The 27,432-nt window shown below is 39.3% G+C and overlaps 1 protein-coding gene across 2 annotated transcripts in view; it reads left to right on the forward strand.

The window, feature by feature from the left end:
- Positions 1-27,432, forward strand: part of LOC149254914 (uncharacterized) — a 218,814-nt gene that overhangs the window by 172,332 nt on the left and 19,050 nt on the right. For both annotated transcript variants that reach the window (XM_089460276.1, XM_089460275.1), the window contains exon 4: positions 26,737-26,874. In XM_089460276.1, the coding sequence (XP_089316402.1) occupies positions 26,737-26,874 (138 nt within the window). The remainder of the gene's footprint in view (positions 1-26,736; positions 26,875-27,432) is intronic.

Consider the following 27,432-nt stretch of genomic DNA (forward strand, 5'->3'; position numbering starts at 1 on the left):
CAGGATATGCTATGAGTCTTGGATCAGGAGCTGTCTCCTGGAGATCACGCAAACAATCAGTACCAGCAGATTCCACAACAGAAGCAGAATATGTGGCAGCAGCTGAAGCAACGAAAGAAATTGTGTGGCTCAGGAAAATTCTTGAAGATTTGCAGGTAAAACAAATACAATCAACTCCACTCGTGATTGATAACACCTCTGCAATAAAGTTGGCCAAGAACCCAAAGTTCCATGATCGTACTAAGCACATCAATACTAAATATCATCTGATCCGACATCATGTTGAGGCCAAAACAATCCATCTCCGTCATTGTTCCACAAACGAGCAAATTGTAGACATCTTCACCAAAGCGCTTGGAAGAGAAAAGCTTGAAAGATTCAGAACGATGCTTGGACTCACCAACATCCCTTCAGATTAAGGGGGGGAATGTTGACACCTAATCCTCAACGGATGGGTGAACTGGACAGTCATCAAGAAGATGAACTGATCCGTCATATTTATGTATATAACTGATAGTTAGATAATGAATAAATCAATCAGTTTTTCTTCCGCTCATTCATTCTGGAGTTACCCTGGCTTGACGCAAGAAGCTCAATAAGCAAGAACGTCTCAAGTCTACATACAACAAGGAAATGCTTGCTATTATGCACGCATTAGCCAAATGGAGACAATATCTCTTGGGAAGTAAGTTCTTAATATGAACAAATCATAATAGTCTTCAGCATCTCCTCCAGTAGAAAACACTATCTACAGAACAACAAAAATGGATAGAAAAAATTGCTACCTTCGACATGGATATATTACATAAGAAAGGGAAAGATAACGTAGTAGTTGATGCTCTGTCTAGGAAAGACGAAGAACCATCATTACTTGCAGTTTCAGTTGTTGTTCCTGAATGGCTTAATGAGATTCGAAGTGAATATGTAAAAGATCTAGAAACAAGTGCTATAATCAATAACCTTCCTCAGAATTCAAAATTTGAATGGAAAAACGATATTCTATGGTACAAGGGAAGAATTTATCTGAGTTCAAATTCCAAATTTAAAGCCAAGATTCTCAGAGTCGCATGATTCACGGTCAGTCATACTTGTAGGATTCTTTAAAACCTACTATAATGCACACCAGTCATTCTTTTGGAAGGGAATGAATAGTGATATTAAAAAATATGTAGCAAAATGTGATCAATGTCAGTGAAATAAAAGTGAGAACATTATGACCCCAAGGTTGCTCCACCCCTTAAATATCCCAAACAAAAATTGGAAGAAATATCAATGGCTTTTAGGATTACCCATGTCAGACAGAAAAGATAAAATTCTTGTAGTAGTAGACAAACTCACAAAGTATGCACACTTCATAGGAATGAAGAAATTAGATTCAACAAAAGAGATCGCCGAGATATTTTGCAAGAATGTCTACAAATTACATGGATTTCCTAAAGTCATTGTTAGTGATAGAGATCCCAAATTTAAAGGGAATTTTTGAAAGGAGCTTTTCAAACATATTGGAACATACCTCAACATGAGTTTTGCATATCATCCTCAAACAAACGGTCAAACAGAAACTGTCAATAAGTGCTTAGAAGCTTACCTTCGTTGTTATGCAACAAACAAGCAAAATAAGTGGGCTCAGTGGTTACATCTCGTTGAATGGTGGTACAATTCATTTTTTTTTTTTTTAAACATATAAAGCAATAACAACATGAAATAAACACATTAGCACATAAATATGAAGAAAGCACTGATATATATGATGTCAAATAGAAATGATACATCAAAGGCGATACCAAATCTTGCTGATCCCTGATAATTGTCCATTCAAGGACTCAAATGTGGAGAACCAATACAAAATAACATCACATATATAAAAGTATCTCATCATCATGAGTTATATGTAGCAAAACAAATAAAACTAGCAACTATCTATCTGAAATCATTGCCCTCTCCCCCTTTTACGGGAAAACATGATGGGCTGTTTGCCAGGCCTGCCCCTAGTAGTAGAAGGCCCTGGCCCCACCTCTGCACCTAATGTCAAATAATGAGTGCTAGGTATGGAGCTGTGCTCTCCTATACCTATAGCAGATGGTGTTGATGTTGATGCTCCCACAGTGTCCTCCTCCTCCTCCTCCTGCCCCTGTTCTAATGGATCATCTGGCTCTAACCATGAAGGTGACTCCTCCAAGATGGGCTCCTCAGACTCCACCCTCCACTCAGACAATACATCAATATTGTTTAAGAAAATGGCATCTGGATCCATTAGTGCTTCTATTTGCCTCACTCAAAGTCAGATGTTGTAATGCACATACACTAAATCATTGAGGCGTGCGAACTCCAACCTGTAAGAGTGTCAAAAAAACTAATGAGTCTTGACTCTTGACTCTTGACACTTGAAGGTCATAAATTAAAAATTAAAAATTACAATAAGTGTAATTGCTCAACTGAAGGCTGGAGCTCAAAGTTATACCTGTTGCGCTTTTTTGCGTGTATTTTCTCAAATACACTCCAATTGCGCTCACACCCTGAAGAGCTACATGTTTGACTCAAGATTCTTATGGCCAATTTCTGCAAATTTGGTGCCCTTGCACCATAGCTTCGCCACCAAATATCTACAACAAAATAAAGAAATAAAAAATTCCTTCAGTTCTCCTATGATCTGCAACCCTCTGATACCATGTTGAAATTTCGAAGTATTACCCGTCAGAAATTTTATCTGTATTCTCTGGTTTTTTTGCGTACTTGTTTAATTACAACAAGTTATTTAATCACATGAATATTGAAATAAACACTACAGTCTCAACCATCTACAGATTAGCAACTGAAAGAAATGAACAAACACAGAAGTGAGTCTGTTATTTTTGGACAATCGTCCTCGGAAAAACCCAATGCGGGAAAACCGACTTAACAATTTTGAGGTTTATATTATTATGCAGTCTTTTTGAGTACAACTAGGTGCCAAACTGGCTCACCTGATAGAGAAAATAATTTGGTCGTAATACCTCTCTATTCGGAAGGAGATATTCGGAAAATCTGCCCGACGAAACCCTCTCTAGCACAATCTGAAGTTCAGCGTCAGCCCGAAACCCTCTGCGTCAGCCCTCTGAGGCTCTGCGTAACCTCTATGGCCCTCTGCGTCACTCTTGCAGCCTCTACGTGGATGACGCAGGCCCTTCTGGCCTCTGCGTGGCTCCCTCTAGCTTAGCATCTGCCTCTCTGCCTCTGTGCTGTACTTCTGGCACTATCTTTGCCTCATACTCACTGCTCCTCACTGCAACTCTGATCACTGATTCGATTTCTCTTAGCAAACCCCGCTCTAGAAAATCGAATGACTGATCACTCTGGTGTGTTCTCCAACTGACCCTCAAGTCTCCTCTTATACTTTTCCTGTTGGTCCTTCAATGGCCGAGATTACATATCTAATCAACTGTTAAGATTAGATTTGGCTTGATCCATGTCATTTAGAACGTTCTAACCTAGTTTTATGTTAATACCCATTAATATTTTTATTTTCCTAAGTTTAGACTTAGGAACCCATTAAAAATATTAATTATTTTAATATCTCCTTCACCAGTTAGAATTTCCCCAAACCATTTTTGGGTCTTGGAGATCTCATGTGCTTTAGTCTTTCCACCATTTTTCATGGCTAGAGCACATGCAATGCTACCCCAAATCAACATGATGATGTAGTCTAGAAGTTGAGTATGTAAGTTTTGTTGATTATAGACCTAACTAAGTTAGGTATTTGGTGTCTAAAGTAGTTGATTATTTTGATGCTAGCATGATATTAACATAAATTTGATATAGTTAACTTCATACTTCTGTATATGTATTTGGTTGTATTTGTTATTGAAGATTTGTAGGTACATAATCTTCAAGATATACATAAGTTGAAGATGATAATGATGAGCATGAAGATGATGAAGATGACTTTGATGTTGTAAATAGGAATGAAGCCATGATAGGTTCTCTGATGTTGATCTCCCAAAGTAAAGAGGGAGCATGGTTAGTAGAAAATAGTACATCTCCTCAATTAAGAGGGAGGGCATATTACGATAGTCATGATACCTTGAAGAAGAAATTAGAGAATGAATGAAAGTACTACAATGTATTGAGTATCTCTTGATGCTACTGAAGAAATGAAAGAAGAAAATCTTCCAATTAGTTGCATATGAATAACATGATATAAGTGGCATCAGGATGATTAAGGACCCTGAAGGTTTGTTTTTTACTTATATATTTATATTTGGAAGTTTACTATTGATTGGGGTTTGTGTTTGAACAGGTAAATTTCTTCATAAAGAAGGATGAACACTCGGGAAGCATGCTTGGACAAATGGATATATCTAGTTTATTAGGGAAAGATGAAGCATCTAATGGCGGGTGCTTGGGAGGACATCAGTCTGACCTATGTGTTGATGTCTAGATCCCCTAGAAGGAGGGTGGCATTGGTCTTGGAGCTCTGACCTTGGATATGCACCTAGATTATGCACCTAGATCCTTGGGTTGATGGTTAGTTAGTAAACCTGATGGTACCTAGACTGGATGAAAGCTTTAGTCCATCTTAGTCCCACTTGGATAGATTGTGAAATTTTATCTATTGTAGCTACTGGAGATTATTCTTCTAACTCAGAAATTAATTATGTAGTTTATTTACTACTGCAAATAATGAATAGAATCACAGCTGCAATTTTCACCATAAAAATACTGTGGAAAGTAAAATGTTGGAAACTGAGAAATTCTAGCACACATACAATAAAATTGACATAGTTATTTTTGGACAATTGTCCCCGGAAAAACTCAACTTGGGAAAACCGATGCAACAGATGAAGGTTTTATTATTAAGCAACAATTCTGAGTACAATAATTTAGATGCCCAACTGGCAATCTAATATGAAGAAAACACTGGCAAAAATATTGTGAGAATTTTCTCTCAACCCCCAACTATTTTCTGCCTCTGAAATAGCTTCCCTGACCTCTGTGTTGAGATGCCTGCGTCAGCCTCTACGCAGTCCCTACGTTGGCCCTCTGAAGATTTCGGCCTTCCTTCCTTCGACTCTTCCGGGAACTAAAAACTTCCTCTCGAAATGTTGTTGCTATCTTCTTCCACCTGCTACTCACCCTGTGTCCCTATCTTCTCTGCTGAGTTGTTGCTACTGAAAAAATCAAATTGCCTAGGCAACTGAGTATCTGCACTGGATGATCTCCATCACCACATCGACTTTCTTTTATAATCCACTGTTGGAGCACCAACGACCAAGATTAAAACTTAATCAATGGCTAGGATCATTTCTAGACTGATCCATGTGAGTTTCTAGATGATTCACGCCTTATCTCAATTAATACTGATTAATTAACCATATTCCCTAAGTTTAGACTTAGGAAATATTTAAAAATCGGTTAATAATCTAATTGAGACACTTCTAGGCGGAATTTCCAGAAACGATTTATGGGTTTTGGAGATCTCATGTATTCTAGCCTCTCCACAAAATTTCGTGGCTAGAACACATCTGATGCTACAAAAACTAACACTCTCTCTTAGCGAGCTTAGCGAGGAATGTGTTCTAGAGTTGCTGCCTCCTGTAGCAACTACCTGTCTCTGCATCATCTCCTGTCACGCTGCTAATGTCTAGTTGTTGTTGCCCACCAACTACTACGCAACTCTGATATACACTGCATCTGCACTGCTGTTGTCCCTGCCATACTACTACCAACACTGCATCTGCACTGCAACTCCCTCTCATCTGCTACTGCTGCAACTGCAACATCTGCAACATCCAAAATATCCTGTCTCTGCTACTGAAACGGGTTCTCCACCATACCCATTTGTTCTCTGAAATAGACAAACTTAGCTCTCCCTAGAGCTTTCGTTAGTATATTCGTATATTCGTAATCTGCTCTTCTGTGGGAACATACTGTAGTTGGACTGCTCCTCGTTGTACACAATCTTTGATGAAGTGACACTGAATATTGATGTGCTTCGACCTGTCATGAAACACTGGATTCTTAGCGAGTTTTTTGCAACTCTGATTATCACAATAGACACTAGTCGCCTCCATCCTCTGCCTGAACAAGCTCACTAGCAGCTTCCGAAGCCATATAGCTTCGCACACAGCTGTGCTGGCTGCCATATATGCTACTTTTGTAGAGCTCAGTGCTACTGACTTTTGCTTTCTGCTACACCAAGAAACCATCCCTCATCCAACACTGAAGCAATACCTAAAGGTACTTTTCTTGTCGACTGAACTGCCTGCCCAATCTGCATCTGTGTACCCACAAAGGCTAACATCATCCTCTCGAGTATATTTCAACCCATACTCGACTATGCTACAAATGTACCTCAGAATATGCCTCGTTGTTGCCCAATGTACCCTTTTCGGTTCCACCATGAATTGACTAAGGGTGTTGGCTGCGAAGCAAATATCTGGCCTAGTGTTGACCAGATACATGAGAGACCCAATGAGCTGTCTATACAAGGTGGGATCGACATCCTTGTCATCTAATGCATCTATCTTCTTCCAATTGGTAATCATGGGTGTAGACATGGGTCTACAATCTTGCATTCTGAACCTCTTCAGAATATTTGTAGCATGTCTTCCTTGCCCAAGGAAGATCTCCCCATCTTTCTGCCACACCTCCAATCCTAGGAAATAGTGCATCAACCCCAAATCTTTCATGTCAAATTCTACTGCCAGGTTCCTCTTATAATCCTCTACGAGCCCTGATGATCCTATGAAGAATAGATCATCCACATACAACACTAGAATGAGAGGCTCATCCTCCACCATCAAATAGTAAAGGTTGGGATCTGCGTCACTCTTGACGAACCCCATTTGCTGCAAGCAATGTTTTAAAATTCGGTCGAATCGAATCCGAAACGACCGAGTTGATCCGAGTCATTGAAGAATTTTATGGCCCGGCAGAAAAACCAGTTCGAGAGGCCGAGTCATGATTGACTCGGCCGAGTTATTGCATGACTCAGCCAAGTCAGTCATGACTCGGTCAACCCGGCCGTTTCCACATCTACTCGGCCGAGTCATTAAATCTGGCTAGTCACCCAAAAAAACAGAGATTTTTCTAATTTTTTTTTAACTTTTTAACATTTCGCTGATTGTTGGGGACTCCAAGGTGTTTTCTAAATTGGTTAAGTGCTATTTCGGGTCCATTCCCCTCTCCTAGTATTGATATGCTATTCAAATTTCATGGTAATGTTAAATTCTTAAATTAAAAGTGACATTCTCCTTAATCTTCATTTTCATCCTTTTACTTAAATTTTTAACATTACCATGGAATGACTCAGGATGTTTGAGAGTGGTTCCGGCCTCATTGGATTTCATATGGAGAAAGTAGAATTTTAGATTTCATTCAGAATCCAGCAGACTTATCAGTTTTTCAGGATTTCGGGATTGGAGGATTGCAATGTTTCCATTGAATTTTGTCATGTATTAGGGTATGGAACTCGTATTTAATCAAGAGCACCAATCCCTCTATGTACCTTGATGTTAGTGACATTGGTTGTCGAACTCCTCCGGGATTCGCTCCCAAACTAGGAGCTTCTAAAAATGTCGCTCCTGCTCCCGTTTTCGCTCTCGCTCCCCATTTTCGCTCTCGCTCCCAAGTAACACTGAGCCAGATGATGTTGGCAACTCTAGCAGTAGCCAGTAGTACTGGTCACAAACTTTTGTTGTAGAGGCCATTTATAGCCTCCTTGGTTATGTGTTTTTGTTTTATCTCTATATCATCATCGTGTATGTATTGGACAGTGCACTGGGTGCCATTTTGATATAATGGATATATTCATCAGCCTACTTTGATCATATGTTGTCTTCTATCTATATTCTAATGCTGTGTGTTTGGAAACATGAATGAAAATCTTTAAAATTATGTGTTTTTATAAAAAATAAATATTTAATGTATTTTTTACAACGACCAAGTCATTGGAATCGAGCCAGCTGAGTCGATACCGAGTCGGAGTCGGAGTCGGATTCGACCCTCGGCCGAGTCAGAGTTTTAAAACATTGGCTGCAAGTAGGTGTCAATTCTACCATACCATGCCTCGAGAGCCTGCTTGAGCCCATATAGAGCATTCTTCAATTTGCAACCCCATTTGCTGCAAGTAGGTGTCAATTCTACCATACCATGCCCTGAGAGTTTGCTTGAGCCTGCATAGAGCCTTCTTCAATTTGCACACATGCGTGCGCCTCTCCTAAGTCTCAAAGCCCTCTAATTGTTCTATGTACACTTCCTCCTCTATCACTCCATTCAAGAAGGTTGTTTTGACGTCCATCTAGTGAATCTGCCATCCCATCTGAGCTACTAGAGATATAACTAGCCAGATAGAAGTGTCTCTGGCAACTGGGGCGAAGGTTTCCTCATAATCTCTCCCTTCCTTTTGTGCATACCCCTTTTCCATGAACCTAGCCTTGTACTTTTCCACATTGTCGTCTGCCGCATATTTGATCTTATAGATCCACCTCGAACCTACAACTGATCTGTCTTTTGGCCTGGGCACTACCTCCCAAACATCATTCGTCATGATAGAGCTATACTCTTCTACCATGGCATCTATCCACACCTGATGTTGTGCGGCCTCCTGAAAGCTGGAAGGTTCTGCAACCTGAGCTACCAATGCTTGGTACCTGTCAGGCTGTCTGCGTTGTCTCTTGCTCGTCCTAGGAGTTCCAATAAACTCCTCTGCATCTCTTAATGTCTGACGAACCTCTCTGCTAGCTCAACCACTAGTCGTGGGAGGTTCTGCCAGCGCCTCCTCATCCTATCTCTGCTGCTCCATCTGCTGAGAACTTCTTAGATTTCCTGCACCTGAGGAAATACTGGTACTGGTCACAGTACTTGACCCTTGTGACTCTTCTCCTTCTTGTCCCACTGGCCTCCCCTGCTGGTGAACTAAAGGAGCTTTTGCTGACTAATTCTAATCATTTGGAAGCATCTCACAAGACCTCCTGAAAGCTTGGTCTTCCATGAACTTCACGTCTCGCCTTACTACTATCTTACTACTATCTTACTACTATTAGGAATGTAGATTCTGAATGCCTTTGAGGTTTTGTTGTACCAAACGAAAAACCCCTTCTCTGCATCTGATCCAGTTTGGTCCTTTTATCATCTGGCACGTGACAATAAGCAACACTGCCAAAAATTCTGAGGTGGATGACTTCTGGCTTCTTACCTGTGAAGACAACTTCTGGCGTTTTCTTCCCCAATGCTCTTTGAGGAGTCCTGTTCTAAATATACAATGTCGTGTTACATGCTTCTGCCCACAGACATCTGGGTAGATCCTTGTCATATAACATAGCCTTTGCAACTCCAACAATGGTTTTGTTTTTCCTCTCTTCTACACCATTATGTTGTGGATTATATGGAGTTTTCCATTCTCTCTTGATGCTTTCCTTGGCACAAAAAGTTGTGAAGTCTTTGTCAATATATTCTCCACCATTATTTGAGTGAAGCACCTTGATCTTCTTCCCTGTCACATTCTCCATGAGAGCTTTAAACTCTCTGAAATGATTGAAGACCTCATCCTTGGTCTTCAAGAAGTACATCCAGGATTTTCTAGAATGATCATTAATAAATTTCGGCACCATTGAGAGCTCTGGTGGACATCAAACCACAAATATCTGAGTGTATAAGTCCTAACACGCCATCAGCTCTGTTGTCACTTCTTGGAAATGTTGCCTTAGCATACTTCTCAAGTATGCACCCTCTACGCACATCATCGTGTTTGGTTCCAAGTTCAGGAACCCTTGTTATGGTTTCTTTGAGCATCCTGAGTGCTCCATGATGTAGATGTCCCATTCTCCTGTGCCATAATTCATTCAGCTCCTTCCCACTGCTACTATTACTGCCTATCAATGCCATTGGAGAATCGATTTGTAACCAGTACAACCTGTTACTTCGAACTCCAATCTGTCTTACCTTTTTCCAGCTCGGGTGTTTGACATACACTTTCTTCCCTATGAAGTGAACATCATACCCCTTATCTTGTAACTGAGATACTGAAATCAGGTTCATACCCAATCCTGGCACATGCAATACATCTGAAGCATTGGTGCTTGCTCTTGACTCCCCCTGAAAATCTATGGTACCTCTCCCTACTGGAGTACATTTCGTTCTATTTCCCATAGTAATCTGGAAGTCCATCTGCTCCTCTTTGTAGTTAGAGAAATATTCTCTAACACCTGTCATGTGAGCTAAAGCTCCACTGTCTATATACTAGACTCCCTGTGAAGCCGATCCTGCTAAGCAAGCGAATTCATCTCCCAATCTGGAAGACAAATCTGAAGTCTCTTGAATGTTACTTCTGTCGATAGCTATACTGGAACAATTTAGTGTGCTTTATTTCTCTTTTTCTCCCCACGTGGATTTTGCTCTACAACCTGCAGCAAAAACTCTCTGCGTCCAACCAGGATTTTGCTTAGTGAAAATTTGAGCTGCAACTTCTCCCTTTGACTGTTGGAATCACTAATCTAGGTAATTCGATTTTCCTGCCTCCCTTTAATGAAAAATCGAACTGCTGCCCTAGTAACTCGAACTGCCAGTTATGGGCTCTATGCAGTCTCTTTGGGAATTTCGATCTGTTGCTCTGTGTGAACAACGAAATTCCTTTCTACTTCCGAGCTTCCTGGCTGATCAATTAAGCTTTAATACCATGTGAAATTTTATCTATTGCAACTACTAGAGATTATTCTTCTAACTGCAGAAATTATTTTTGCAGTTTATTTACTACGGCAAATAACGAATCAAATCGCAGCTACAATTTTCACCATAAAAATACTGCGGAAAATAAAATGCTGGAAACTAAGAAATTCTAGCACACATACAATAAAATTGACACAATGATTTTTGGACAATTGACAAGGGTTTTATTATTAGTGTTCAGCAACAATTCTGAGTACAATAATTTAGATGCCCAGCTGGCGATCTAATTTGAAGAAAACACTGGCAAAAATATTGTGAGAATTTTCTCTCAGCCCACAACGATCTTCTGCCTCCGAAATAGCTTCCCTAACCTCTGCGCTGAGATGCCTGCATCAACCTCTGTGCAGTGCCTACACTGGCCCTTTGAAAATTTCAACCTTCCTTCCTTAGACTCTTTCGGGAACTGAAAACGTCCTCCTGGAATGTTGTTGCTCTCCTCTTCCACTTGCTACTCACCCTATGGCTCTATCTTCTCCGCTGAGCTACTGCTGCTACTGAGAAAATCAAATTGCCTGGGCAACTGAGTATCTGTACTGGATGATCTCCATCACCACATCGACTTTCTTTTATAATCCACTGTTGGAGCACTAACGACCAGGATTAAAACTTAATCAAAGGCTAGGATCATTTATGGATCGATCCGTGTGAGTTTCTAGATGATTCATGCCTTATCTCAATTAATATTGATTAATTAACCATATTCCCTAAGTTTAGGCTTAGGAAGTATTTAAAAACCGGTTAATAATCTAATTGAGACACTTCTAGGCGGAATTTCCAGAAACGATTTCTGGGTTTTGGAGATCTCATGTATTCTAGCCTCTCCACAAAATTTCGTGGCTAGAACACATCAGATACTACACAAACTAACATAGATTACCCTGGTCAAGAATTTAGTCTGTAGCACCAAGTGTGCTAGAACTCTTCGTAGTTCATTTTGGAGATCTTCCATGTACCTCTATAGATATAGGTAGCTATGAATACCTTCCTAGTTAAGAAGGAGCGTTGAAGAATGTAAGTAGTGTCAGTCTTCATAATTGTACTCAAGTCATAATGAAATGTATTTATCAAAAGAGAGAAAAAAGATATTTTATTATTAAATAAATTGACTTGCTAAAGCATGGGTTTCATGCTTGGGTCAATTGTTTTTAGGTCAAAACCTCCATTGAATACTTCTAGGGTTTATGTCAAGTGTCCTTGTCCATGTCATATTGTAAAGAACCCTTCATGGGATTTATTTGTCAAAGAAAAAAATTATTTTATTGTAAAATAGGGCAATTAGGCCTCCTCCACCAAGTTGGCCTCAAACTGGACAAGTTGGCCTAAACTGTGTAGTAGAATCATTATGTAAAGGAAACAACTCGAACTCATTTGTCACTCACAACAAGTTCGATTTGCAACTTATGGGGCCATAAAAAGTGTGAATTTCAAGGAAGAAGAAGAAGAAGAATAGTGAAGGAGAAGGAGGTCTCTCACAAGCATAAGAATTTGAAATTCTCTCTCTTAGTCCCACACGTGTGAAGCTGTGAAGTTGCTGGAATGGCCGAAATTTTGTAGTTGCAGAAGGCCGAAATTCTGAAGTTGTTGGTGAAGCCGGGGCCGAAATTTCTGGGTTGATGTTGGGTTGAAGTTGTTGGACAAGAAGAGACTAATGAAGTGAGCTAAAACATATTGGAATGCTGACTTGGTCGAGGAGAAAGGTTTGTTGGTCTAGGGTATTGGTCTATCTCATTTGAATTACCGAAGGAAGAGTTCTTGATTGGGTTTTCCCCTATACAGGGGTTTTTCTCTGGATGTGTGCCTACATCTAGTGTCTTTGATCTTCATGTTTTGGTTTTGGTAATTCCTTGATGAACTAGAAGATGAAAGAAGAACATAAGAAAAATAATAATAATTTAAAGAAATCACAAATAATTATCAACATGATAAAATCTTTTTTCCTTGTTAGGATATTTTGACACGTAGGAAATTGTTTAGTATAACTTGGTCTAGTGTAGAGTTAAGTAAAGTGTCTCTCTTTACTATGTACTTTTGTACCTTACAATCTGACGGTCACGATATGTTCTAGACATGAAGTGATCCGACAGTTCATTCTCTCCTCAGTATTACCGACACTTGATCCGTGGCTTAACACCCGATTGGTCCATGATCTCTATTTAAAAAGCATGGAGGATCATTTGTAGGGTAACCGTTCATGAGAGAAACTTATGTAAATTTTCATTCTTTTATTAATAAATTCCCTGAAGTGGTCGTGTTGGCTCAGGCCTTGCACTGTTTCCCTCTTTGAGGGTTTTAACCACGTCAAGAACACTGGTGTATTGATCTGTGATCTGTTTGTGAGCAGTGTCTTTTGGTGTTCTGTCTGAGGAACTTACCCTGTAAATTCCTACATGGTATCAGAGCTATTTGAGGGCCGCATCTGTTGGTGATCCAAATCTGAGGCCGATACAACTGCATCCGACTGTCGTTTCTTAGATCTATTGTTTCTGACAGCTTTCGGGCCGAGAGGACTGCTTTATTGTGTTAGGAGCATCTGTTCCAGTGAGGAACCCCTTTCGTTTCACGCGAAAAGGTGTCTGGTAGCCCTAGCTACGTCATTTTTAAGATCTGGAGGTATACAGTCTTTATTTGTAGTTCTAGTTATTCATCTTTCTGTTTATTTCGGTTTATTTAGCTCTTTGCTTTTTATCATGGATCTATACCTTTAATTTCTGCGTATGCTCTTTGCCCCGCGACTCTGTGCAATCTGGGCAAATCAGAAACAGAAATCAAGGATTTTTCTCATGCGTATGCTCTTTTCCACCGCGCCTCAGTGTGATCTCGGAAAATCAGAAACATTGAGGAAAATATTTAGTTTTCGGCTAAAGCTAACTTCGAGTCGTAAGGTTTGTTTTTTTTTTGTATGTCTGTGTTGGGTTTTGTGGTTTTTGTTTTGTAGGCAAAAAATAGCTTTTTCAAGTAAGCACGCACCCCAAAGCTTCAGTGACTAAAAAAAAAAAAACCTTTTCCTCTTTTCCAAAAATTACTAACCTTTTAAACTAACTCACTTGGTCCAAAGTTACTTTATGAGAATAGAGGTCTTGAGTTCAAGTGTTTCTTTTTGTTGAGTTACTTTTTCAAAAAACACATGTAACTTATGTTTTAAAGTTACTTTATGTAAAAGTGTTCTCACCTATTATAAAAAGTGAGTCACTTCTAATTCTAAAGTCTCTTTATCTTTTATTTAAGTTACAATTTAATGGGTAGCTCATGAAGTACCATTGTAAAATTGACTTTCACTTATTTATGAAAGTGAGTCACATAATTTTTTTTTTTTAAAGTGAGTTAATTAGGTTAAGTTTGGAAGGGGGGGATTTTTTTATAACATTATCATTCATTTCCGCACATTCACGCACTTCGTCGGCATCTTCAACAACTTTTCTTTAAAAAACCATAAATTCTTCATCCGGAAGCCGTTTTTTTTTTAATCAGCCTAATTTTTCGAGATCTTTCCATTGGAACACTTAGTTTCAGCATCTACAGCTTCAGTTTCTGTTAAAATGGAAAGTCCATGCCAAGTTATTCTTGACAGCACCAACTACTTCCAATGGTGATCCTACATTGTGGATTTATTTAGAAGTAAAGGTCTTTACAGAATAGCCTCAAGCCAAGAAACCAAAACCTCAAGATGAAGATAAGGCAACCAAATGGGAAAATAGGCAAGATCAAGCACGTGGGTTGATAGGGATGTCTATTTTTCCAGACCTTAGATTCCATATCGCAGAACTTGATACTCCTAATGAAACAATGAAACAACTCACTAAAGTTTACTCGAAAATGAGTTGCTTACATTGGACCCCAATAATTTTTCTTCCATTGAAGATTTTTTGTCCAAGTTCAAGACCCTTAGACTTCTCTTGGAAGGTGTTAAGGTTAAAAAAGAAGATGGTAGCCTTATCTATTCCATTCTTACTAAGTTGGGACCAGCCTACTCTGTGTTTGTTTCCACCTTCCATTCTACTAGAGAATCCTTTATTTCTCAAGGACAAGACTACAAGTCTCCCTCTTTTGATGTCTTTTGTGATTCTTTAATAAGAAAACAAGAAAAGCTCTTATACCTTGGTCTTCTTAATCTTGGAAACTCTTCTAAGAAAGCCTTAGCCGCCCAGCAGCAACCAAATTCGAAGAATCCTAAGAAGCACTATCCCAAAAAAATGGTCCTAAACCAAACAAGAGTCCTAAGCAATTTCAGTCTCAAAATGAAAAATCATTTCAACAAAATGATAAGGCAAATAAAAACAAAGGGAAGAAGACTGATAGACATTGCCACTTTTGTAATCGAGATGGCCACTTAGAATCCAAATGCTTTAAGAAGATGGAAGCCTTGGAAGCAGCAATGAAGAAGCATAACATCCATTTGGAGCACTCTTCAACTTCAACTTCATCTTCAGGAATAACACTTTCTGCGTGTGGTTGTCAAGCATCTCAGTCTGGTTATGCACTAAATGTATCTTTTTCTTCTCATTCTGATTAGTGGTTCATTGATTCTGGAGCTTCTTATCATATGGCAAAAACCAAAGCCATGTTTTCTTCTTTAAATGATTGTAACACCAAAAATATATATGTTGGTGATGATAGATCTCTTAGTGTTGTAGGGACTGGAACTGTTCATCTAGACAATGATCAATTTAATGATGTATTATGTGTTCCAACCTTATCCTGCAACCTTCTATCTGTATATCAGATAACTCATTCAGGTGAAGGTAAAATTGTTGAATTCTCACCTCACGATGTTGTAATTAAGGACCTAAGAGATCCTAGACAGATTTTAGCTACTGGCATTGTTGATGATTCTACAAGGTTGTATAAGTTTAACAACTTTGGATCATCAAATCTTCCCTCGGTATTTGTTGCTCATAATGATGAAGTGAGCAAACTTTGGCATGAACGATTTGGTTACTTAAACTATCGCTCCCTTCAGAATCTATGTAAAGAAAATATGGTGACAGGTCTTCCAATGGTATCTTGCAGAGATGGTGTTTGTTTTGGATGTGTACTTGGAAAACATCATCAGGATAGTTTTGAAAAACGTGCCTCTTGGCACGCTTCAGCCCCTTTACAACTTGTGCATAGTGATTTATGTGGTCCACTTCCAGTTGTTTCATTCTCTGGCTACAAGTATTTCTTAACTTTCATTGATGATTTCTCCATACGCACTTGGGTATACTTCTTAAAACTCAAGAGTGAAATATTTAACATGTTCTTGGCCTTTGTTGAAAAACAATCTAGACATCAAATTCTTAAGTTAAGATCTGATAATGGCGGAGAATATGTTAACAACAAATTCATCAACTTTTGCATTGAGAATGGAATTCAAATGCAACATATTGTTCCATATACTCCACAACAAAATGGTGTAGCTGAAAGGAATAATCGCACCTTAAAGGAAATGGCTAATTGTATGCTTCAATCTAAAGGACTTAGTCTTAATTTTTGGGTAGAAGCAATTAACTGTGCAAATTAAATAGTAAATCGCACTCCTACTAAGGTTTTAAAGAATATCACTCCAGAAGAAGCATGGAGCTCAATTAAACCAGATGTAAGTCACTTTTGTGTTTTTGGAAGTGAAGCATGGGCCCATATTCCAGATGAGAAACATAAAGCTTTAGAACCTAAGAGTGAAAAATGTATTTTTGTTGGATATTCTGAAGATGTTAAAGCATATAGACTTATTCCACTTAAGTCCAAAAATGTTATCATTAGAAGAGATGTAAAGTTTGTTGAAAATATATCGGCCTACGAGCCTAGTTCGGCGGATGTGCCACCTCTCTCTATCCCTTCTACTTCTGAAAATATTTTTTCTTCAGATGATGACAGCGAGGATGACAATCCTCCCCCACCTTCTCGGGATCCTCCTTCAGCTCCTCAACTTCCAAAATGGGTCTGTGCTACTCGGGATGCAGCAGGTGCTCTTGTCGGTGATCCTATAGATCAGCGACGTACACATTCTCAGTTTGATAGAGCCTCTTCTTTACTGGCTCAAGCTTCAGCGAATTATGATCCTGACACCTTTGTAGAAGCTTCAGGCCATCCAGATTGGGACGCAGCTATGAATGAAGAATATCGTTCATTATTGGCAAATGATACATGGGATCTTGTTCCTCTTCCAAAGGGACGAAAACTTGTTAGATGCAAATGGGTTTACAGAACCAAGTATGGACCAAATGGAAAAGTTGATAAACATAAAGCTCGTCTTGTTGCTAAGGGTTTTTCACAAGTTGAAGGCATTGACTATACTGAAACCTTCTCCCTTGTTGCCAAAATGAACTCTATCCGCCTTGTTCTTTCCTTTGCTGCCTCTTTCGAATGGGAAGTCCATCAAATGGATGTTAAATCTACCTTCTTGCATGGGGACTTGAATGAAAAAATCTATATGGAACAACCTACTGGCTTTAAACAAACAGACTCCAGCCTTGTATGTGCTTAAGAAATCCCTTTATGGTCTCAAGCAAGCCCCTCGGGCTTGGTATGCCAAAATGGATAGCTTTCTTTTAGAAACTGACTTTACTAGGTGTCATTCTGACAATACTGTCTACACCAAGAAAGTGGGCAAGTCTCTTATCATTCTTGTTCTTTATGTTGATGATCTTATCCTTACTGGTAGTGATCCCAACCTTATAAACCATGTGAAGTCCAGCGTTAAAAAGAAGTTTGAAATGACAGACTTAGGACACTTGCATTATTTTTTTGGTCTTCAAGGCTTGCAATCCAAGGAAGGTATTTCCCTTTCCCAGTCTAAGTATGCTTGTGATCTTCTACGCCATTTTCACATGGAAGACTGTAAGCCAGTCCCTTCTCCCTTTCAGTCTGGAGCCAAAATTTCAGTCACTTGTACTTCCCCTAAAGTTGATGCTACCTTATACCATCAACTTGTAGGAAAACTTTTGTATCTGACCCATACTCGTCCTGACCTTTCCTTTTCTATTGGCCTTATTGCTCGGTTTATGCAAAACCCACATGAAAGTCATTGGAAAGCAGTTAAAAGAATTCTTCGTTATGTTTGAGGTACAGTTCAGTTTGGGATTCATTACAGTGCAGAAGCATCTCCTCTATTGGTTGGTTTCACTGATTCCGATTGGGCTAGTGACCCTGATGATCGGAATGCTACTACAGGTTATGTCTTCACTCTTGGTTCAGGACCTATTACATGGGCTTGCAAGAAACAAAGTGCCATTTCTCTTTCTTCAGCAGAAGCAGAGTATCGTGGTGTTGTAGAAGCTAGTAAGGAAGCCCTATGGCTTCATCAGATCTTGTCAGAGTTTGGCTTTCAACAGTAGCATCCGACTACACTTTGGTGTGATAATCAAAGTGCCATTCAACTATGCAAAGATCCAGTCCAACATCAGCGTAGCAAACACATTGAACTGCACATGCACTTCATCAGAAAGCTCATTCATGACCATGTTTTTGAAGTGCAATATTGTTCAACAGATGACCAAGTTGTTGACATCTTTACAAAGGCTCTCACAGAGGTGAAGTTTTCTAAACTACGATTTATGGTTGGAGTTCAGGAAGTTGTCACTAAGGGGGGTTAGGCTCTAATGCCTCCTTCCTTCTCCTGTTGTGTCATATTTGTACATCCTTCAATCCTATCCCAAGTTGTTCTTAAGGGGGGATGTTAGGATATTTCGACACATAGGAAATAGTTAAGTATAACTTGGTCTAGTGTAGAGTTAGGTAAAGTGTGTCTCTTTACTATGTACTTTTGTAACTTACAATCCGACGGTCACGTTATGTTCTAGACATGAAGTGATCTGATAGTTCATTCTCTCTTCGGTATTACCGACACTTGATCCGTGGCTTAACACCCAATTGGTCCATGATCTTTATTTAAAGAGCATGGAGGGTCATTTGTAGGGTAATCATTCATGAGAGAAGCTTATGTAAATTTTCATTCTTTTATTAATAAATTGCCTGAAGTGGCCACGTTGGCTCAAGTCGTGGATTGTTTCCCTCTTTGAGAGTTTTAACCACGTCAAGAATACTGGTGTATTGATCTGTGATCTGTTTGTGAGCGGTGTCCTTTGGTGTTCTATCTAAGGAACTTACCCTGTAAATTCCTACATTCCTTTCTGATTTTCCAACACTTAGGTCATTGTGTTTGACTAGAAAACCAGTGGGTTTGGTTGGGAATACTAATTTTGAGTTCTCTCTTGGTTCATTGGGTTTCACTGAGAGATCAATGGGAGGGTCGAAGAGATTGACTTTGATTACTCTCTTGGGTCATTGTGCTTGACAGAGAAACCATTTCATATGGTTGGAGTGTTTGGCCTCATGAAAGATATTGATTGATCCCATGGTCAGTTGGGTCCTAACCTTGTTGCCATTGGTTTTGGCTTGTGGGATGAGCTTGATGCCATCGACCTTTCCTTATGAAGAAATTTGTTTTATCATTTGTGAAGAAATTTGTTCCATCATATTTACTGTTGATTTGGGGTAGCATCGGATGTGCTCTAGCCATGAAAATTGGTGGATAGGCTGAAACACATGAGATCTCCAAGACCCAGAAATCATTTTGGGAAATTCCATCTTGATGAGGATTTATTAAAATAATTAATATTTTTAATGGGTTCCTAAGTCTAAACTTAGAAAAATAAAAATATTAATGGGTATTAATAAAGATAAGGATGAGAAGCTTCTAAGAGACAAGGATCAAGTCTATTTTAATCTTAGTAGTTGATTAGGGACTTAATCTCGACCGTTGATTCATAAATAGGAAAAGTATAAGAGAAGACTTGAGGGTCATTTGGAGACACACTAGCAAATACTCAGTATCCTAAGGAAAATCAATTTTTCAGAGAGAAGGAAAATCAATTTCAGAGGGAGAGTTGCAGGGTGGAGGAAGAGGGGGTGATTAGCAGTAGTCAGGAAGCTCAGAAGGGGTGACGTAGGGACTCTGAGAGACAACGCAGAGGGAGACGCAGATCAAAGACGTAGTGGATGACGTAGTGAAGGACAAAGCAGTGCAGAGCCAAGCAAGATGACGCAGGGCTGATGCAGTTGTGAAAGGAAGTCCTCCAGGGTGTTAGAAAGTCTCGAAGAAAAGTCTTAGGTGTTTTCTCCCAGTGTCTATGTAAAATCTTTCTGTAAAAGAAATTGTTGTTGAAGATTAATAAAACCCTCCTCTGTTGCACCGGTTTTCCCGCATTGGGTTTTTCTAGGGACAATTGTCCAAAAATAACTGTGTTGATGTGTTTGATTCTTGTGCATGTATTTTTTTCTATATAATGGTGTGATATCTGCAGTAGAATTTATTTTAATATTTACTGAAGAGATTTCATAAATAACTTATTCAGAAATAAGTAGGTAAATAAATCAGTTACTGTAGCAATAGAATTTCTGTTTAGAAATTTTCACATGGTATCAGAGCAAAGATTCAGAGATAGGAAGGGAAAATCAATTATGGGTCAAGATCATGATGCAGAGGCATCCACGTTTGGAGATTCATGCAGATTTTCAGAATATTGCACAAGAGATAGAAATTTCGATTTCTCTATGCTAGCTTCCAGATTGGAAGAAGAAGCTACTTGCGTAGCAAGCTCTGCATCATCAAGGGTATGGTATATAGATAGTGGAGCCTCCTGGCATATGACAAGAATCCAGGAATGTTTCTCAAATTATCAAGAGGAAAGAATGAATTTTCAGATCACCATGGGGAATAAGGCAAAGTGTACTCCAGCAGGGAAGGGTACTATAGTTTTTCAAACAGAAACAGGAGAGCGGTTCTGAGCTACCAATGTGTTGCATGTGCCAGGACTGGTGATGAACTTATTTTCGTATCTCAACTTCAAAGCAAGGGCTATGGCGTTTTTTTTCATTAAAGAGAAAGTATATGTCAAACACCTGAGTTGGAAAAAGAAGGTACAGATCGGAATCAGAAGTAACAGGTTGTACAGGTTGCAGCTGGTATCACCAATGGCACCGATAGGATGTAATGGAGACAAGGATTTGAATGGACTATGGCACAGAAGGATGGGACATTTGCACCATGGGGCTCTGAGGATTTTCAAGAAAACTGTAACAAAAGTTCCAGATCTTAGTACAGAACGAGATGATGTATGCAGAGGGTGTGCTCTAGGAAAGTATGCTAAAGCAACGTTTCCTATAAGCAAAAATAGGGCCAAGAGTGTACTAGGATTGATACACTCAAATATCTGTGGACATATGTCCACAAAAGATCTTAGTGGTGTCGAATACTTCATCACCTTCATTGATGACCATTCCAAGAAGTCTTGGATCTATTTTCTGAAAACCAAGGATGAGGTTTTCAGTCGATTCAAAGAGTTCAAGGCTTTAGTGGAGAATCTAACAGGAAAGAAAATGAAAGTGTTGCGCTCAGACAATGGTGGAGAGTATGTTGACAAGGACTTCACCAATTTTTGCGCTAGGGAGGGCATCAGAAGAGAGTGGACAACTCCTTACAATCCGGAGCAAAATGGAGTAGCAGAAAGAAAGAACAAGACTATTGTGGAAGAAACTAGGGCTATGATGTATGATCAGGATATGCCAAAATTCCTGTGGGCAGAAGCATGTAACGCGATAGTCTATGTCCAGGACAGAACTCATAGGACATTGGGCAAGATTCCTCCAGAGCAGGTCTTCACCGGGAAGACACCTGAAGTTAGTCATTTTAGGATATTTGGGAGTTTAGCATATTGCCGTATACCCGAGGAAAAGAGGAAGAAGTTAGATTAGACTGCAGAGAAAGGATATCTTGTGGGATCTAGCGAGAATACTAAGGCATATAAAATCTATCTTCTAGGAAGCAAGAAGGTAGTAGTCCGGCGAGATGTGAAGTTCATGGAAGATAGGGCCTTCAGAAAATCTCGAGAAATGCCTTCCGAGGAGCAGTCAAAAGACGAGTCGTTAGTCAAACCTCTTCAACCAGCGGAAGCCAGTACCAGGAATTCTCCTTCAGAACAGGAGGAATCACAGGAAGAGGAAGAGCTAAGAGATGCACCTACTACCAGAGGAAGGACAAGTAGGGAACTCTGACAGATTCTACAGGATGCAGAAGATTTCATTGGTGAACCCAGGAACAGTAAAAGGGAGCGAAGACAACTAGATAGATATCAGGCCTTAGTAGCTCAGGTTGGGGAACCTTTGAGTTTGTAGGAGGCCACTCAACATCAAGTTTGGGTGGATGCGATGGTGGAAGAATATAGCTCTATAATGGTGAATGATGTCTAGGAAGTAGTGCCTAGGCCTCAGGACAGATCAGTGGTAGGTTCGAGATGGATCTACAAGATCAAGTATGCTGCAGACGGCAGTGTGGAAAAATACAAAGCCAGGTTTGTGGCTAAGGGGTGTGCTTAGAAGGAAGGAATAGACTATGAAGAGACCTTCGCCCCAGTAGCCAAGTATACATCTATTAGAACCGTGATATCTCTTGCAGCACAGATGGGGTGGGAGATTCATCAAATGGATGTCAAAACGACATTCTTGAACGGGGTGATAGAAGAGGAAGTATACATTGAATAGCCAGAAGGCTTTGAGACACATGAGAAGAAATCTCGTGTATGCAGATTGAAGAAAACCTTATATGGGCTCAAGCAGACACCTATTGCATGGTATGGTCGAATTGATGGCTACTTGCAAAAGATGGGGTTCGTCAAGAGTGATGCAGATCCAAATCTCTACTATCTGGTTGTAGAGAATGAGCCTCTAATCCTAGTATTATATGTGGATGATCTCTTCCTCACAAGATCATCCAGACTCATCGAGGACTGCAAGAAAAATCTAGCCACAAAATTTGACATGAAGGATTTGGGACAGATGCATTATTCCCTGGGATTGGAAGTTTGGCAGCAGAAGGGTGAGATCTTCCTTGGACAAGGGAGATATGCTACAGAAATCCTGAAGAGATTCAGGATGCAGGACTATAGGCCTATGGCTACTCCAATGATCACCAATTGGAAGAAAATTGATGCATCAGAAGACAAAGATGTTGATCCCACCTTATACAGGCAGATCATAGGGTCCATGATGTATCTAGTCAATACCAGGCCAGACATTTGTTACACTGTCAACACCCTCAGTCAATTCATGGTGGAACCAAAGAGGGCGCATTGGGCAGCAGCCAAACATGTTCTCATATATATACAGGGAACAGTCGAGTATGGACTCTTATACACTAGAAGTAATGATATCAGACTGAGTGGGTTTACTGATGCAGATTGGGCTGGAAGTTCAGTAGATCGGAAAAGTACCTTTGGGTACTGTTTCAACATTGGATCGGGGATGACCTCCTAGTGCAGTAGGAAACAGAATTCTGTAGCTCTAAGCTCAGCTAAAGCAAAATATATGGCCACTAGCATAGCTTCGTGCGAAGCCATATGGCTTAGAAAATTGCTTGTGAACCTATTCAGAAGAAGGATGGAGGCGACGAGGATCATGTGTGATAATCAAAGTTGCATCATGCTCTATGAGAATCCAGTATTTCATGATCGGTCAAAGCACATTGATATTCGGTGTCACTTTGTCAGAGATTGTGTCCAACGAGGAGTTGTACAGTTGAGCTACACTCCTACAGGAGAACAGGTGGCAGACATCCTTACCAAGGTCCTTGGAAGAATAAAGTTCGTTTATTTTAGGGAGAAGATGGGGATGATAAAGAATCCATTTCAGTAGCAGAAATGGATAAGTGTCAGGTGTTGCAGTGCAGCAGTTAGCAGTGCTATGGGCAACATTTGAAAGAGAGTTGCAGTGCAGATGCAGTGTTGGGAGGAAAGACCAACATCAACATGGATGCAGAGGGAGCTGCAGTACAGATGTAGCAGTGGCAGTGGTAGAGCCATGGGCAACAGTACAGGAGGCAGCAGTGTAGAGGATGTTGGGTAGCAGGCCAAGCATCAACACAGGTACCAATGCCAGATGATTAGGGTGATGTTCAGAGGTGGAGCATTACTAGAGCACATTCCTCGCTAAGAGGGAGTGTTGATTTGGGGTAGCATCAGATGTGCTCTAGCCATGAAAATTGGTGGAGAGGCTAAAACGCATGAGATCTCCAAGACCCAGAAATTGTTTTGGGAAATTCCATCCGAATGAGAAGTTATTAAAATAATTAATACTTTTAATGGGTTCCTAACTCTAAACTTAGGAAAATAAAAATATTAATGGGTATTAATAAAGATAAGGATGAGAAGCTTCTAAGAGACGAGGATCAAGTCTATTTTAATCTTATTCATTGATTAGGGACTTAATCTCGGCCGTTGATTCATCAACAGGAAAAGTATAAGAGAAGACTTGAGGGTCATTTGAAGACACACCAGCAAATACTTAGTATCCCAAGGAAAATCGATTTTTCAAAGAGAAGGAAAATCGATTTCAGAGAGAAAGTTGTAGGGTGGAGGAAGAGGAGGTGATTAGCAATAGTCAGGAAGCTCAGAATGGGTGACGCAGGGACTCTGAGAGACAACGCAGAGGGAGACGCAGATTAGAGACGCAGTGAAGGACAAAGCAGCGCAGAGCCAAGTAGGATGATGCAGGGCTGATGCAGTTGGGGAAGGAAGTCCTCCAAGGTGTTAGAAAGTCTCGAAGAAAAGTCTCAGGTGTTTTCGCCCAGTGTCTATGTAAAATATTTCTGTAAAAGCGATTGTTGCTGAAGATTAATAAAACCCTCCTCTGCTGCACCGGTTTTCCCGCATTGGGTTTTTCCGGGGACAATTATCCAAAAATAACTGTGTTGATGTGTTTGATTCTTGTGCATGTATTTGTTTTTGTATAATGGTGTGATATTTGCAATAGAATTTATTTTAATATTTGTTGAAGAGATTTCGTAAATAACTTATTGGAAAATAAGTAGGTAAAATAAATCAGTTACTGCAGCAATAGAATTTATGTTTAGAAATTTTCACATTTACATTTGTTGGAGTCAATGAAAAGTACCTCCCTGGCTAAGAGGGAGTGATGAGAAATTGTAGCTGCGGTCAGTATTTTTATCATCAAAGTTAAAGGAGAATTAATTGGTTTCTAGCTGTTCATGTCGGCCCCACCTCATAAAGGAGTTTGACCCAAGGCCAAAACCCACTTGAATTGTCCACTATATATTGGCAACTCAACTCACGTCATTTGGCATCATCACATGATCAATTCGGACCTGTTCTACAAGAAGACATCTGCTCACTCGTGCGAAGAAGAAGACTGATTTGACCAGCAAGTTTGACATTTTGTTCTCTGCATTGACTTGGATTCTTCTCCTGCTGTTTGACCGAACTTTTGACTGAGGTTGGAGGCCGAATATTCTTGGTATCTTTGATTAGCTGTTGACCGAGTTCTTGGAGCTGTTTCTGGCCATTGACTGAGATTTGACCACAGGTCAAACTCTATTGTTTGACTGAGATTCTCTGAGCTACTGCAAGACTGAATTTTGGCCCCTTTGTCCATCTACTGCAGGCTGAAATTCGGCCCCTTTGACCAGACTTGACTGTGAGCAGAAGTTGACTCTTTTCTCTCTCTTTTGACTTGATTTGACTTGGCATTTATTCTGGTCAAATAGTTGACATTTTGACTATAAAATTAGATGTACAAATTGGATGAATTGAACAATTTCTCATAAGGAAAAATTACAGGGTTTTTTCCCAAGAAAATTTTGGTGTCTCTTGTATCATTGTTTCATTGTGATCTCTGCCACTCTACTGAATTTTATGGTTGAAATTTTCCAAGTGTAACTACTTGATGATTTGAATGCTCTAAGAAGAAAAATTGTATCATTGGAAATAGTTATCAGATTTAAAATTGTTCTAGTATATCTTGTTACTAGAAAATCAACAAAAGGATAAACAGATGAATCTGAGTCTGAAATTCGGTGGATAAATGTGGATAGGTGCCGCCGAACCCCAGATAAATTTCCTCTTCATCCAACTTCATGTTCGCCCTTTATGCTAAAAACTTGAAACTAGTTCTTAAGTTGTTTTCTTCTGCAGCAATTAGGGTGGTTTTGCAGCAATTGTGCTTTGGAGATTTTATGCACTATATTACATGATCTGAAGCAACTTGTAGCATGGTCACTTCTCTCTTTTGCAGCAACCATGAACATCTTCCATTTGGGTTAACTATAGCAACAAGTTTGCATTCCATGGCATGCCTTCATTCTTTAGTATCTTCCAATGCATTTTTGGTGACTTTTGTTTTTTAAAACAGTTCTTTAGTATTTTCCAATGCATTTTTGGGGACTTTTGTGTTTTAAAACAGGCCAAGGTTAGGCATGAAAACTAAATTCATTGATCAGATCCATTTCATATAATCTGCATACATGATTTTTTATTTTTTCATACTCTAGCAACACTATTTGTTTATCTGCCAAGCTGACGAATTCAAGCAAATTAGCTGTTTAGGGAAGGTATCCAATTTAACAGAGACTCAAGTATCTAGTGCTTGATCTCAAACTGACCAAAGTCATGTCCACTCCTCTCTTGATTCATCATGGCTGAGTATTGATGTATGCCTTTTGACTTGGCACCCAAGACAACATACGCTTGATTTAATGATTCACCAGACAGACCTTAGTCAACTTCTTGAAATCCCAAAAGCCAAATCAACCAATCATATCAACCAAGTGACTCAAGGATTGATTCATTGATCCGTCTTTCAAAAATTTAGAGCACAAAAAATTCTGCTTGCAAAAATTCCATAGAAACTTCTGCAGAGACCTCTATCTTACAAATAAGTTTGGGAATGAAACTCAGATTTTAGACTGAAATGAAACTCATTGAACACTTTTATGCTACACATTGAAACTGTATCTATTGTTTTGTTGTATTTTCTTGCTTTTGAAGTGGAGGTTTCCAGGTTAAAGAAGTCCATGCTATATTTTTCATTGTGTTGTATAATAGCTCTCATGCTTTGAATTCAAAATATTTTTGATGACATGTTCTGTCTGTATGATATTGCTAACTCGAGGTTTGAATTTTCAGTAATCATGCACCATGATGGTTGTGTTTGGTATGAGGTCTTGTGTAATGGTTAGATTTTATTAATCAATGTTCAACATTTCAGGCACAATCTCGCAATTTTGAGCAGCTTCAGCTTGTTGCAACATATTCAAGAAACGATGGACTGTTCTTCAAAAATCTGTATAAAGCGCCGCCAGTACTTGCATATAGATCAAATCTGTCAACAGCTTTGACAGAAGAGGTATATATTGTATTTTGTTCTTGAATGCGTCTAATATGTGCAACTTATATACTAATCAAACATATTCTTTTCCCTACAAGACTATTTGAATATCCGTTAACTTGAGACAGTCATGTTCACCTTTCAGTTTGTAGCTCTATCTTTTGGATTTTAGCTAAAGTGGGACATTTGTGTAGGTGACCCTTAGAAGTGCTTAGTTTTCTTCAATTATTAATATTACTATTATTATAAATTTTCAACTGTGTGTGTTTTTTCTTTACTTCCTAGCCACGTGTTTCCATCAAGATTATCTAGTTGGCAAGAACTATTACCGCAAAACAAGAAATCTGGCCCCAAAACCTTTCAAATTTGGTTAAAATACCCGAAAATCAACCCAAAGAGAAAAAGTATTGATACTGGTGTTACCATCTTTTAATGGTTAATATTTAATCATTTTATTAAAAAGTAGTGATACAATATCGGCACCTTAAGTTTTATATAGTTAATATTTAGTCATTTCTTAAAAAGTGGTATCACCACTTTTTTATATTAATATATATCTTTTGTTGAATTTAAGAA

Source organism: Pinus tabuliformis, chromosome 7 (genome assembly GCF_031772625.1).
Source record: "Pinus tabuliformis cultivar Carrire ecotype Pingquan chromosome 7, CPIR1, whole genome shotgun sequence".
NCBI classification, from domain to species: Eukaryota; Viridiplantae; Streptophyta; class Pinopsida; order Pinales; family Pinaceae; genus Pinus; species Pinus tabuliformis.